Raw genomic sequence first — 13,789 nt, 5'->3', positions numbered from 1 at the left:
TAACTCCCTTCATATTGCCTCTAGCTCTTTATCTAGAAGTGGGACTTTGTGAAATTTCTCTTGTCTACATTGGCTTGCCTATTGGTATTGTCATTATGCAGTCTTGTTTAGACAACCATATTGTTGATATTTCATGGGTACAGCTTCCCTGTCAATATCTGGAAGATACTATCTAGCAGCAGGTGTCTAGAGAGAGGGAGATAATGGTTTCTATATTAGTTGCACTATGGTCAGAGAACATAATTGTAGCATTTCAGTCCTTTGAAATATGAAGGGAGTTATTTTATGGCTGAACCTATGGTGTTTCTGTAAATAATATGCATGTGAAAAGGGTGGGCTCCATTCTTATGTGTCTGAGCATGTGTGTGGAGGCTGGAGCTTGTTGTTGGGTGTTTTATCACCATCTACTTTTTTGGATGCAGGATCTCTTAAGGAACCCAGAGCTCACTGACTGGCTAGACTGACCTGCCAGCAAGCCCCCATGAACTGCCAGTCTGCAGCCCCCAGCACCGAGATTACATGAATGCACAGAAGTACCTTGCTTTTACATGGGTGCTGAGAATCTGAATTCAGGTTCTCATTCTTGGACTGCAAGTGCTTTACTGACAGCCATCTCCCCAGCCCCGGGTTTGCTATTCTTATTCGGGTGTCAGAGTGTTCACTAGGTCAAGTTTCTTATTGAGAATAAAATCTTCTGTATTGTCACTGATTTTTTGTCTGCATATTGTATTAATGAATAAGAGAAGTATGTTAATATCTCACAAAATAATTGTAAATTTTCCTGTTTTTAGCTCATTCTAGAACATTTGTTGTATCTATTTTGAGGCAATGTTATTATGCATGTACATATAGAACTTCTTGCTGTATTGTCTTGATGTGCTCCAAGTTTTGTCATTAACCAGTGGCGCAGGCCTGTAATCCTAGAACTTCAGAGATGAGGGAGATTAAGAGTTCAAGGCCATACATCCTCAGCTACATAGTGAGTTTGAGGTCAACTTGGGTTACCTATGACCTTTCTCAAAAAAACCAAACATATGTGTCCTTCTTTGGCAACTTCGATCTATAGTTTTAATAAGAGGTACCGAGGTTTCCCCTAGAGGTGTTTTGTTTTCATCCGCTGAAGATTGAACCCAGGGCATTGGCCATGTTAGGAAAGTGGTCTATCACCAAGACACATCCCCAGAGACTTAAATGAAAAAAATGAAGCCATGCATGTATTACAAGAAAATTTATATGTTACTTTATAATCTGAGAGGAATTTGTGTTGTCCTAACTACAGGTATCCAGAAGAAATTAAGAAAAAGACAAAATTGGTTACATTAAAACAACAAAAAACCTTTCATAGCAAAATTATACTTTCATATAAGCAAAGTAAAAGAACAAAGATGATAAAAATATTTTTTCACCTGTATCACGAAGAGTTAAGCCCTAATATATAGAGTTTCTAAAAGGAAGGGCAGGCGGACATGGTGGTATATGCCTTTAATCCTAGTACTCTGGAAGCAAAAGCAGTTCATCTCTGAGTTCCAAGCCAACGTGGGCCACATAGTGAAACTTAAAAAGAAAAGTTTCTAAACTGAAACAAGACTAATCATTGAGACTTGGGTTAAACCTATATCTTAGAAATGACAAGTTTCAAAGCAACACAAATGGCTTCTCCCCATATGAAGTGTGCTCGTCTTTGTTTCCTCCCTCCTTCCCACTTCTCCTTCTCTCTCTTCCTTCCCTCACTATGCTACAGATAGAGCCCGTATCTTTGCTCTGAATAAGAGAAATGCAAGTTAAAACTACCCTCTATTCAACTATCTGATTAGTAAATTATTAAAAATTTGACAGTATCCTCAGTTGGCAAGGCTACAGGGAAACAGACGCTCTTATTTGTTGCTAGTGCATCAGTCTTTGTGGAGGGGAATTCGAGAGCATATTGAGATATTAACCATGGAATTATACTTTGACCCAGCAATCCAATTTCCAGGAATTCACCCCAAAGACACACTAGTAAAAATATGCTAGATACATGCAAGGGTTATTAATTGCAGCACTACTAAACAGATGGATTGAATAGGATGTGAAACTGTCAGTGGGCAGTTTATAATGAGCTCCCAGATGTAGGCAGAAGCAGCAAAGGCGAAAGATCATGGAAAATATGCTACCGTTGACCCAAGACAATCAGGATCGCAGAAAAGACAGAAAGCAGAGGGAAAACTGTACAACTGAAAAAGCCTCACCTATGTGAGAGGTCAAGGGGACAGAGAAGACAGATTTCTTTGGCTAGATCTTATTTTGTAGATTTGACTTTGAAGCCATGTAGATATTTATACAATTATAATATCAGTACATTTAAAATAAAATTATCCCTAGCAATAAATGAGCCTGTGTGTTCACATGGTGGTACCAGCACACAGGGCAAGTCCTCCCAGTGTGAGGATCTCTCTCTTAGTGGCCTGTTCCCTATTAGGAAACACACATAATGCCTGTGACCAGTAGTCATACTGTGATTTTGAGAATTGGCATTAAAATGTTATTTTGTTCAGACAGGTGGCTCATACCTGCAATTCCAGCACTGGGGAAACTAAGGCAGAAGAATTACATGCTTTTTTTCTCAAATATTATTTTAAATTTTGTGTTTATATATATCTGTGTGTGGGCATATGCAGGTGCCTGCAGAGATCAGAGGCATTGGATCCCCTGGAGGTAGAGTTAGTTACAGGCAGTTGTGAGCCACCTGATGTGGATGCTGGGAACTGAACTCTGGTCCTCTGGAAGAGCAGTAACTGCTCTTAACCACCAAGGCATTACAAGTTTTTTTTGTTTTGTTTTTTTTTGTTTTTTTTTGGTTTGGTTTGGTTTGGTTTTTTTTTTTTTTTTTTTGTTTTGTTTTTTTTTGTTTTTTTTTGGTTTGGTTTGGTTTGGTTTTTTTTTTTTTTTTTTTTTTTTTTGAGACAGGGTCTCCCTATGTAGCCCTGGTTGGCCTGGAATTTTCTATGTAGACCAGGCTGGCTTTGAACTCATAGAGATCCACCTTCCTCTGTCTCCCCAATGTTGGTACTAAAGGCATGTGCTACCATGCCCAGCTGAGAATTACAAGTTTAAGATCAGCCTGGACTATATAGTGAGATCCTGTCTCAAAAAACTTTTTAAGTTATTTTGTAATGTAGGATTAAATTTCCTGAGCTATTTTGAGATCACAGACACTAGCATATATAAAATAAGATATAGATGTAACATCTCTGGTAAGATTAAGCAAAAACCATATTCCTGACTAGATCCAGCTAGAATCAGTATGAGTTCACATTTTATCTTTATATGCATGTATACATGTGCACATATACTTTTGAAATGTATTCATACTTATGACACATACAACTTCACACATTGGGAAAATGGTTGATTCCAGATCTGAGGCATAAGACATGAGCCTGGGTTACAGCAAGACCCCGAAGCAAGGAAGCTATCAAAGATGACTAAGGTCATATAGAAGACTTGAGGAGCCAACCTGAATAAGTGCCACCAATCAACGACAGGCTCTCTGAACATTAAAGATGATAACTGTATAGACTAAAGCACATCAAATATATTTAAACCTGTGACTTTATTAAAACAAATAATAAAACTTATTAGACACCTTTGGAGAATACCTATGCAAGATTTATTGTGCAAGGTAGTAAGCAGAACCAACTCCTATTCCTTTTCTTTATTTCTGATGATCTGTAACTTAGACAACTGAGTTTTTAAGTGGAATTGTCTCTTTATAGGTATTTTCTAGCCAATAAATAAAAAACGATTTAATATCACCACTTTGCAATCCAAGTGAATTAATGGGTTTAGGCAATGATGTTTATCAAAGACTGTTAATATCACAGAGAAACAATGAGGTGTTATGGATATCACGATAGAGACACAACACCATTCTTTAACATGGAATAATGTTTAATAATAATTTCAGAATCTGGTCAAGCCTCTATATCTAACCATTAATTTATTTTTTAAAAGGCACAGAAAGATGATCATCTGTAAGACAACTGGGAAAATCCAAACACTTCAGAATACTGTGGAGCTACTCTTCTTTTATTTTGTGTGTATGATGATAGTAGAGTGACTTGTTCATAAGTGGATGGTTTAGAATTCATCCTGAAATATTATAGAGGAAACAATATGATACCTAAGATTTAGACTGTGTGGAGTGGATAGTGGTACAGGGGTCACATATTGATGATTGCTATAGATTAATGGGTACATCTGACTCATTGCGTTAGTATTCTTTTTTTTTCTGTTTGAAAAATTTCAAAATTAATATCTTTTAAAAATCACAATAGTTTTCCTTTTCTGTACTAATATCCTTTGAGATCTACTTTGGTATTAAAACTGTTTATTGGCTTTCATTTAGTTGATATTTATACAGTAAATTTTTCCACCTTTTGACTCTTACTATTTTTATATATTAAGGCATTTTCCTTTTTGACTCTATTTTTTATATATTTAAGGCATTTTTCTTTTTGTAAGAAATGTTAAATCTCTTAAATATTTTTATACCCTTTGAAAATTCTTGACTTTAAACTGGAATATTTGGTGTATTTACATTTAATATAATTCCTAATATATTTGGGTTTAACTATCTTTGCGGGGGTAATTATCTTAACCTATGCTTCTTATGTGTCCCATTTGTTTCCCAACCCCATGTAGTTTCCTGCCTTTTCTGATTATTTTGTATTCTTAGTGGTTACCCTAAAATTTGCACAATAAATCCTTGACTTACCCATGTCTGACATAAATGTGTACTTTAACTCTTCCCAGACAATTTAAGGTTTTTTGAATACTTTAACTCCACTTACCCATTCTCAACTTATTTGCTGCTATCAACATGGATTTCTGTTCACCTCTACTGTCTTAAAAGCTGATATCCACTCATGTGTGCCCACACATTTGTGTTTTCCTTGTTCTTCCTTCTTTCCTGAATTTCCAAGCTACCCTCTGAGATCACTTTCCTTCTCCTCGAAGAACACTCTTGATATGCTTGTGACTATGTGGGCCACATGGGGAAGCATGGGACTTGGGAACAAATGAGTAATCCTGACTTTTGATTTGAATCAACTAATAGTTCCCTTGTGAAAGGAAAGATTGGAGTAAGGACTTTTTTTTTAAGGGAAAGACTTATTTTTAAAAGATTCTTGTTTCCTTTTGTATGTCAACAATTGCATTTAGTGCCTGATTTTAATAACCCTGGGTTCATTGATTTTTAACTGATGAGTTGAACTTACTTTGCTGAGCTGTGGCACAGTGCCATCCATGCAGTGATGATCACCAGGCCAGAGAGCTCCCTGGAAAACATGAGTTTCACATTATGAAGTGGCTACAGCTCATATACTTCATGTCACTAGGAGGGATGGTACAGCCACAAAAATAGCCCTGAATTTCACTGGTCATCAACTTCACATTTTTTGGGGGGTGTTAGTGTTATGCAAGAATTTGAATGAATACAAAATCTGAACACATATTTTAAGAGTTGGGGGAGATGGCAGGGAGAGGAATGGTTTGTAGTATTAATTAGACTAATAAATGTTGAGGGGGATGCTCATCTACGGGTGTGTGTTACAAGCATATACCTTTTGCAATGGCTAAAAAATAATCCTCTTTCTACTAGCTCCTGGGACCCTGCACATATGATTCTATGGCAATAGTGTCAGCATACACAGTCACCTGCAAACTCAGGCAGACAAAAACCCAGCATAGAACTGGGGAAATGAACATCAGACCCCAATTTTAGCTGAAGAAATATTGGCAACTAATTACTGATAGGTGAGGAAGAACTGATCTTTCTAAAACAAGGGATTCTAGATAGACTGACTAGACATCAGTGGATGGACTTGCACTGGAGAATGTCTGGGGACACTAACGACACAGTGGGCCTTAACATGGATGACAGAGTATATGTGTTCCAGTGGCAGGGTGGGGAGAAAGAAAAGTAAATGTCTTTCAGTAGGGCCAGGAGTCAAACTAGCAAGGGTGATAAAATAGGAAAATGGTCAGAACAAAGGGAGGAGATGACACATGACATACCAAGGCAGGGCTAGCAGAGGTTGACTCAAAATACTGACTTCTGAGGTGGCTGATCACCTCTGCAGAAAAGGGTTTGACTTAGAGCTGACTAAAAATGCTGTTATCAGTTTATTAGATTGGACTGCGTATTACTGTACTGTATCCATGCTAATTATAGAGAGATCAAGGTCCACCTGCCTGGCAGGAATTGGTAAGGGCCATGGCAGCTCTAATAATGGAGTCTGATAGGCAATGCTGGGTTTGAATTCTGGTTCCGCCATTTGCACACTTTCTTCATCTTTTTTTTTTTTCCTTTTTGAAGCAGGGTCTCCCTGTAGCCCCAGCTGTCCTGGAACTCACTATATAGACCAGATTGGCCTTGAACTCACAGAGATCTGCCTGCCTCTGCCTCCCAAGTGCTGGGACTACAGGCGTGCACCACCACGCCTGGCTCACTTTCTTCATCTTTTACAGGCTGTATTTCCCTCCCTTCTCTGGTGATACATTTGTGGGAGTTAAATCATCACTGTACACAGGTAAGCTGGTGTTGTAAACGATTTCCCAGTTCTTCTCCACCCCTCCAAAGGACAAAAGTCACGGCTCACCTGCCTTCTTCTTCATGTAAGATGTTCTGCTGGGCATGAAGCAGGAAGTAGTGCGCCAAGCGGACAGCCCACACCATGCAAAACAGCATGTGCATTGCAGACAGGCTTTTCCAAACAAAGTTACCTAAAAATGTATATCCTGACACTGTCAATCAAGAGACCGCACCCAGAAACAAGTGATCTCTTTGTATTTTATTTGTTTTATCATAATGCACTCATTTTCTTTGGAGAGCCACCCTTCTCACACTGTGGTGTGCCGGTACCTGGTCTTAGCTAGATCAACCAAACATTCATCCCCATAGCTACAGTGTTTTGGCTCCTAATAAACAGATGATTGGTCAGGGCCAATAACTCAATTCTGAAACTTTGGTAGAAAAAGGAAACAGTCTATACTGTTGGATTTAGTGTTACGTGAACATGGAGCTGCAGGACTGTCACGCAGAGCTCAGTGGAGTCAGGGCAGCAGATGGTAGAACTCAAAGGTAGAGAGAAGCTCAAGTTCCTAATCTACCAGCGCCCGAAGCCAGCACTGCTCAGAGCCTTCCTAAAGATTTGTACCAGTATATTTTCTTAGCTTGTGGCACATTTGAGCTGTTTGTTTCTTTTTCCATAAAGCCTAACTAATCAATCCACCATAAAGATGTAGACAGGGATACAGGATCCTAAAAACGTAGCCCAGCATCTAGGGAACTAGACTCCACCACTGAAGTGGGAACCCTTGGTCTTTATTCTGAGGTACTTTGGAACTTGCAAACGTTGCTAATAAAAGCTCTTTTAAGGAAAATGAAAAATAATCTTGCAGGACTAACAGTCCTCATTCACTAGGAAATGCTAACAACCAATGTAAAATGTAGTTTTCATAAAACAGTTTTTATAGTATAAACCTAAGGTTGAGAGACAACACCCCCCCTTAAGTTAAATTTTAAAGATAACATATAAAATAATGGGCTTCATTATGGTGCTTTCACATATATGTGTCATACTTTTTCTAAGTCATCCCATCAAGAGCTTTTATGGCTATAAAAGAAAGCTGCTGTTTGCTTAGCATTGACTTGGGCAGTTTGTATACAATGCAAACTGTTTGTTTTAAGCGACTTTTTAACATGTATACTCACCTGGGAGATACATGCAAAGAATCCAAGGAGCAAGTGATAGAATAAAAATACAACAAACCTCTGCATTAACCCAGTGGCCATTAAGAACCTACAATATGCCTGGTCATGTTGCTTTGGACTGAATATTTGTGTCATATATTGAAATCTTATCCCCAAGGCGACAATATCCAAAGGTGTGGACTTTGGAAGTGCTCAGTTCATGAGGGTGGACTTTGGAAGTGCTCATTCATGAGGTTAGTGTACTTGTAAACAGGACTGAGAAATCTCCCTTGCCCGTTCACCCCATGAGGACACAGAGCAGAGGGGCTACCTAAGACTGAAAGCGGATCCACACAGACAATAAAGTTGATGGTGCCCTTACCTGGGACTTTCCAGCCTCCCAAACTGGGAAACATCACTGTCTGTTGCTTATAAACCTCCTGGTCTATGGTATTTTTGCTATAATAACTTGAATGGAATAAGACATACAGGCTTGTGCAAAGAAGCATTAAGCACAGTCTTGCTTGTAAGGGGCTTGCAGCCTAGTAGCATGCCACACATTGTTGTAAGTACTATTCACAGGGAGACTGGAAAGAGCAACATATACTAATGAAAAATGTAGAGATGTGTTACAGATATTATATGCACTTTCCATACATAAGTGGCAATTCATAAACATAGATTTTTTAAATAAATTCAGAGCAAGAAATAAATTAATGGAAATGGTATTGCTCTAAGAAGAATGTGTAGAAGATAAGTTGATCAGGATCATGGAGAATAAATATATAACAGGCATATTGCCCCTGGGTCTGAAAACACAAGATTAGCACTTATATTGCCACTGATTTTCACTCGCTTGGAGGCTTAAGAAATCAATGCAGAGCCGGAGAGATGGCCCAGTGCTTAAGAGCTCTGGCTGCTCTTGCAGAGGATCTGGGTTCAATTCCCAGCACCTACATGTGGCTAACAACCATCCATAACTCTAGTTCCAGGGGAACATGATCTTTTCAGGTATTGTATACACAGGTGCGCTTACATACGAGCAGGCAATAATATACTCATACACATAAAATAAAAATAATAAACTTAAAAAAAATTCAATGCAGTGACTGAACCATTTTCTCTTATGAGCTAAACTTCACAGCAACTAACATCCCATATAAGCCCAAGAGGTCTTGGGTTCAAATTGATAATGACCCAGTATGGCAAGACCCTGGGACGTTTTCCTATGATATCTAGATAAAAATGAGTCTCTTGTTATCAGAAGTGAGAAGGGTTCTGTTTTTCTGTTGGGATTTGGGCAAGTAGATTCTCATCATTATAAGATCATGCAGAATCCAGTGTTCATACCTGTGATGAGGGGATTAAATCCCACAAGCAGAGTCAGGACTGCAGGGATCATATACACCACCTGTTAGTAAAGAGGAAGTGTGGGAGTTAAGAAGTGTTCCTAGTATTGGGAGTGTTGCCCAGCAGTGGAGTGTGAGGCACTGAAAAGAAAAAGAAGTAGTATGATCAGTGTGATATGTTCAGAGATACCTAGGGGAGAAAAAAAAAATGAGATCAGCAGTTAGCAAGTTCCACGATTTTCCTCTAGGATTTAGTAGTCACTGAGGAAGGATGTGGTAACCTCTGCTTGTATAATCTGGTTACTGTGTCAGCCCTTCCTACACTGTCAGGAAAGGCTTTTCATCTTCTAACTGTAGCACTGAGCACACAGTTTAGTCTTAAGACATGCTGACCTCTCAGTCTCTCCCCAGCAACTTCCATAGCCAAATGGCCTCACTTAAAAGACAGCATTCTCTGAAAAGCAAAGCAGGAGCAGTCATGAATGGACAGGTGGCCCTGCTGGATTGGACCCCATGGACCATGCGACTCAATACCTCTGCAAATGAGATCATGGAATGTTCCCAAAGGATGTATGGATCTGATGTATCCTGGAGACTCCAGGAGATGTGACTGTTAGGCACATCAATTGCAGTGATTCTGGTGAAGCAGTCAATTTGGAAGTTATGAAAGCTGTCTTTGTTTTTGTTTTCTGTCTGTTTTTAAATTAGTTTTCAAGCTTGAGCAGAGCGTGCGTCTGCATTGTCTAGTCTACATTCACCTTTCCTGCTTCACCTCCACTGATTGGAATAGCAGCCAGTGTTGACCCTTGCAAGTCAGGTCTTCCCACAAAAACGGGCAGTCAGGATCCTGATTAGACCCACATTTTCCAAACTTTAGCATATATAAGAATCACCTGGGATCTTGCTAAAATGCAGGCATTGATGCTAGAGGTCTGGATAGTGCTCAACCTTCTGCCTAGAATCTAACCAGCTCCCAGGGGTGCCACTGCTGTTGTTCCAAGGATACACTGAAGTAAGTCCTGCTCCCCATGAAAAACTACATGACCCAGGTCTTGCGCAGCAACAAATGTAAGGAGATGTCTTCCAGGGGCAAAGTTGATGCATGCAAAGCATTTAACAGCCACTTATGAATGGCTGCTTATGAATCAAAATGGAATCCTGATAATACAGGCGCCAATCTGTGCAAACCCACTGGCAGTCCTGTGCAAGGGGCTTCTTGGGAAACGTTTTCCTCTTTAATAGAAGGCATGGAAGTACAGGAGGAAAGCTTATTGTGCTTCTTACTTTGGATGCACTTTTTGGGGATTAGAAGTTTGGAGCTGAGGCAGCCATTTTATAAACATGCGGATGGCCAAGATGAGAAATCCCAGGCCCTTGATGTCACTGTTGACCATCAAACAGCCATATAAGCTTTTAAAGTGACATGTTCTACATTTTTATGACCTGTTGTTAAAACCTGTTTTCCATCACTTGCTTATGTCTGCACCCTGTGCTAATTGCCTCCATGAAGGAGGGAATGGAAATGAGTTGTGACCATCCTAGTCACCAAGGTGCAGTAAGCAACTTAGTATTTGTTCATCTGTGCATCCGTTCATCCTGCAGTTCATTCAGGAGTTGATACAGGAAAGATTTTTAAAAGGGAGGCTAAATATTAGGTTGCCTAAAGGCTCCTACAAAGAGGGGGAACTTGTTCTTGTCCCAGTGGGAACTGGTTGTACAGAATACAAAGCCAAATAAGTTGTTGCTACAATAAAGTTTCAAAGGAAAGATGGTCAGGTCTTCTGGGAATGAGGCAGAGTGACTGGGGATGAGATAGCATCCAAGACAGTCCATGAAGCCTGGGTGGAAAATGGCACACCAGATGCAAGACACAGTAGCCATCACTGCCAGACTGGACTTCAAAGATCATGTTGGAAATGTGGGCTTGCGCTACACTACTGAGAGCCTAAAGGTCAAATGGGGTGAGTTCCAACTTAGCTTGGGAAAAGGTTTTTTCCCCCTAATTTTTATTTTACTTGTATGCGTGTAATCCCTGCATGCATGTAAATGCACCCGTGTCATGCAATGCCCATGTAGGAGGGAAGAGGGTGTCAGATTCCCCTGGAACTGGGGATAGGGACAATTGCTAGCTGCCATGTGGGTGCTGGGAATCGAACCCAGGTCCTCTGCAAGAGCAGTCAGTGCTCTTAACAAGTGAGTCATTTCTCTAGCCCTGACAAAAGGTTTTGAAGCATACTGATGTACAGGAAGTGTCCTAGGAGCAGAAGAGTTTGGAAGCAGACAGAAGAGTTATAAAGCTGTTCCTTAGAGGAGGTAATAGAGGACTGAATAGGAATGAGGGAGGATGTCAGTCAAGACATACAGCTTACCTTTCATATTACATATTCATATTAGGCAAGAAGTGGAGATAAAATATGCAGGCACTGATAGAACCAACAAGACCTAAAATGTGTGTGTGTGTGTGTGTGTGTGTGTGTGTGTGTGTGTGTTTGGAGGGGAATTTCTTTTTATTTTTATTTCTGAGGGGATCTCAAGGCAGCGGGAAGGGATAGAGTCTTTGAGCAAGGATAACTTGTCACATGATTCTGCTAATAAGAGAAGTGGCTGAGTCAGGGAGAGGAATGGGCCTGAGAGGGAAAGATGCTGGGTGGGACCTTGGGTAGCAGAGGAGCAGGCTCTGGATACCAGTCATTATCAGAGTGTGGTTCAACTGCCCAAACCAAACTAAAACTAAGAACAACAAAAAAGCAAGCAAGCAAGGAAGCAAAGTCCCCTAAACCTGACTAGAGCATCCCTCTAATTCCCAGTGTTTTGACTTGTTCACCTGCATATGGTCAACATTATCCCAAAACCTGAGAATGATTGCCTCAGTGATACTGTCTACTGCTGCCCAAGGGCAAAAATCATGGATGTGGGGCTGGATAGATGGCTCAGCAGTTAAGAGCCCTGGCTGCTCTTGCAGAGGACCTGGTTTCAGTTCCCAGCACCCATATGGCAGCTGACAACCTTTGTAGCTCCAGTTCCAGGAGATCAGACGCCATCTTCTGGCTTCTACTGGCATTGCACATATGTGGCACACCTACACACATGCAGGCAAAACACATATACATAAAAATAAGTTAAAAAAAACTAAATCATGGATGTATGTATATTCTAGTGCATATCCTTTTGATGGTTGTCATAAAAGTTGCATGATGCATGTAAAAGTGACTACTAAATTGTAGAATTTCAGTAAACAACAGGAACACATATTGTCATTATGTTTAGTGTAATTAAGGTGATGAGGGTCATTGATATAAACTCTGTGGAAAGACTCGAGGAAGTTCAGAATTCACCCCACTCCCACCCCCACCCCCATTATATCATCATACCAATTCTCCCCTCTAGAAAGAAAAATTTAGGAAAAAAAAGGTCATAAAAGGTTGTAATTTCTAAGGTTTTAGGCAAACGAGGCAGGATGAAAGCCAAGGGCTCTGTGTGGCTACACAATGCTGTCAAATGGAGATTCTGAAAGCTCATACTCACCACCCACAGCTCTGCGTCTGGATCATTCACCTGCAATGTCAAAACATCATGGTGTTAGCAGACATGGCCTACTGAGTCTGTTCTTTTATTCACTCTTCATTTGCTAAGAACCAGGCACTGCAGTGGGCTCAGGGTATAGAACACCAGTGAGATGGTCTAGCTAGCTGTCTACACGTGAGGGACTCCCGGTTGAACACAAGTGTCTCTAGCTTGCTAGGATTTCTGAAGAATTAGAACGGGTGGTTAAAGACCCTCAGTCTCAAGGAAGGAGGGAGGCTATCGTGAAGAGGATCTCAAAGTGGACTAGGAAGGATAATGATGCTGGAAGGGATAGTTTTGCCTCCTCCTCCCACGTCCTGAATTCCGCTCAGTCTCCGGGAGGCTGCATCTTCTGGGTCCCTTTTCTAAGTGACCCGCTCTGAACTAGCTCCTGCCCTCATGTGCACGCGGGGCTGGCCAGGTCAGGCTCTCAGTGCGTGGGCTTACACGATCTCATTGGTGTTTTGGTTGAGGAGACACCTTCCTGAAACATAAACCTCAATCTGCTCCACAATGCTACTGGCCACCCCGGCGGCTCTGCGGACTGGTCAGTTTGCACCGTTGTCAGACTCGGGGGCGGAACTCGGAGCCCGCAGGTCCCGCAACCCGCCCGCCTCAGCCCGCCTGACCTGCACCACCGCTGCCAGGCCGAAGAAGGCGGCCATGAGCGCGTTGCAGGCCCTCCACAGGCCCCTAGCCCAGGGCGGCGCCGTGGGAGCCATGGCTCGGAAGTTGGAGGAGCTGACAGGACCAGAGGAGCTGGGCGGGGTTAGTGGGGGGTGGGGGGGAAACCAGAGGAGCTGGGCGGGGTTAGTGGGGCGGGACCAGAGGAGCGATGCTCAGGGGGCGGGGAACAAGGGGCGGAGCCCAGAGGAATGGGGCGTGGCTCAGATGAGCGGGGCGGGGCTAGAGGGGCAGGTTCAGAAGAGCAATGTAGGTTTCCCGGGCTCGGCCCAGAAGACTAGGGCCGAGCTGAAGGAGCCGGGCAGTCGGCCCGCTCTCTCCACCCGGGCCTCCCCGGTCCTAGGACTGTGTCTCGTTTCCCCCTTAACGGAGTGTGGCATTGGCCTTACTTCCTGGACAGCCCTTTCCCTGTCCTTCCGCGGCCAGGGTAGGTAGGTGTCCCTTTTTCACCAATGGG

The 13,789-nt window shown here is 41.7% G+C and overlaps 1 protein-coding gene across 3 annotated transcripts in view; it reads right to left on the bottom strand.

Moving 5' to 3' along the window:
- Tmem220 (transmembrane protein 220) overlaps positions 1–13,404 on the bottom strand; it is a 22,396-nt gene extending 8,992 nt beyond the window's left edge. The window contains exons 1-6 of one of the 3 annotated variants that reach the window (XM_029557618.1): positions 13,278–13,404; positions 12,610–12,639; positions 9,086–9,146; positions 6,642–6,780; positions 5,259–5,318; positions 3,107–4,131 (exon numbers count right to left, since the gene is read on the bottom strand). In XM_029557618.1, coding sequence (XP_029413478.1) covers positions 4,008–4,131; positions 5,259–5,318; positions 6,642–6,780; positions 9,086–9,146; positions 12,610–12,639; positions 13,278–13,370 — 507 coding nt within the window. In that variant the 5' untranslated portion in view covers positions 13,371–13,404 and the 3' untranslated portion in view covers positions 3,107–4,007. Of the gene's footprint in view, positions 1–3,106; positions 4,132–5,258; positions 5,319–6,641; positions 6,781–9,085; positions 9,147–12,609; positions 12,640–13,277 lie in introns of those variants that run through there. The other 2 variants (XM_029557617.1, XM_008855708.3) reach the window with 2 other exon arrangements.
- Positions 13,405–13,789: the final 385 nt, after the last annotated feature.

Source organism: Nannospalax galili, unplaced genomic scaffold (assembly GCF_000622305.1).
Source record: "Nannospalax galili isolate Female #2095 unplaced genomic scaffold, S.galili_v1.0 scaffold146, whole genome shotgun sequence".
In the NCBI taxonomy this organism is placed as follows: domain Eukaryota; kingdom Metazoa; phylum Chordata; class Mammalia; order Rodentia; family Spalacidae; genus Nannospalax; species Nannospalax galili.
Note: the sequence above shows the minus strand (reverse complement) of the source record. Positions and strands in the feature narration are given on the sequence as shown.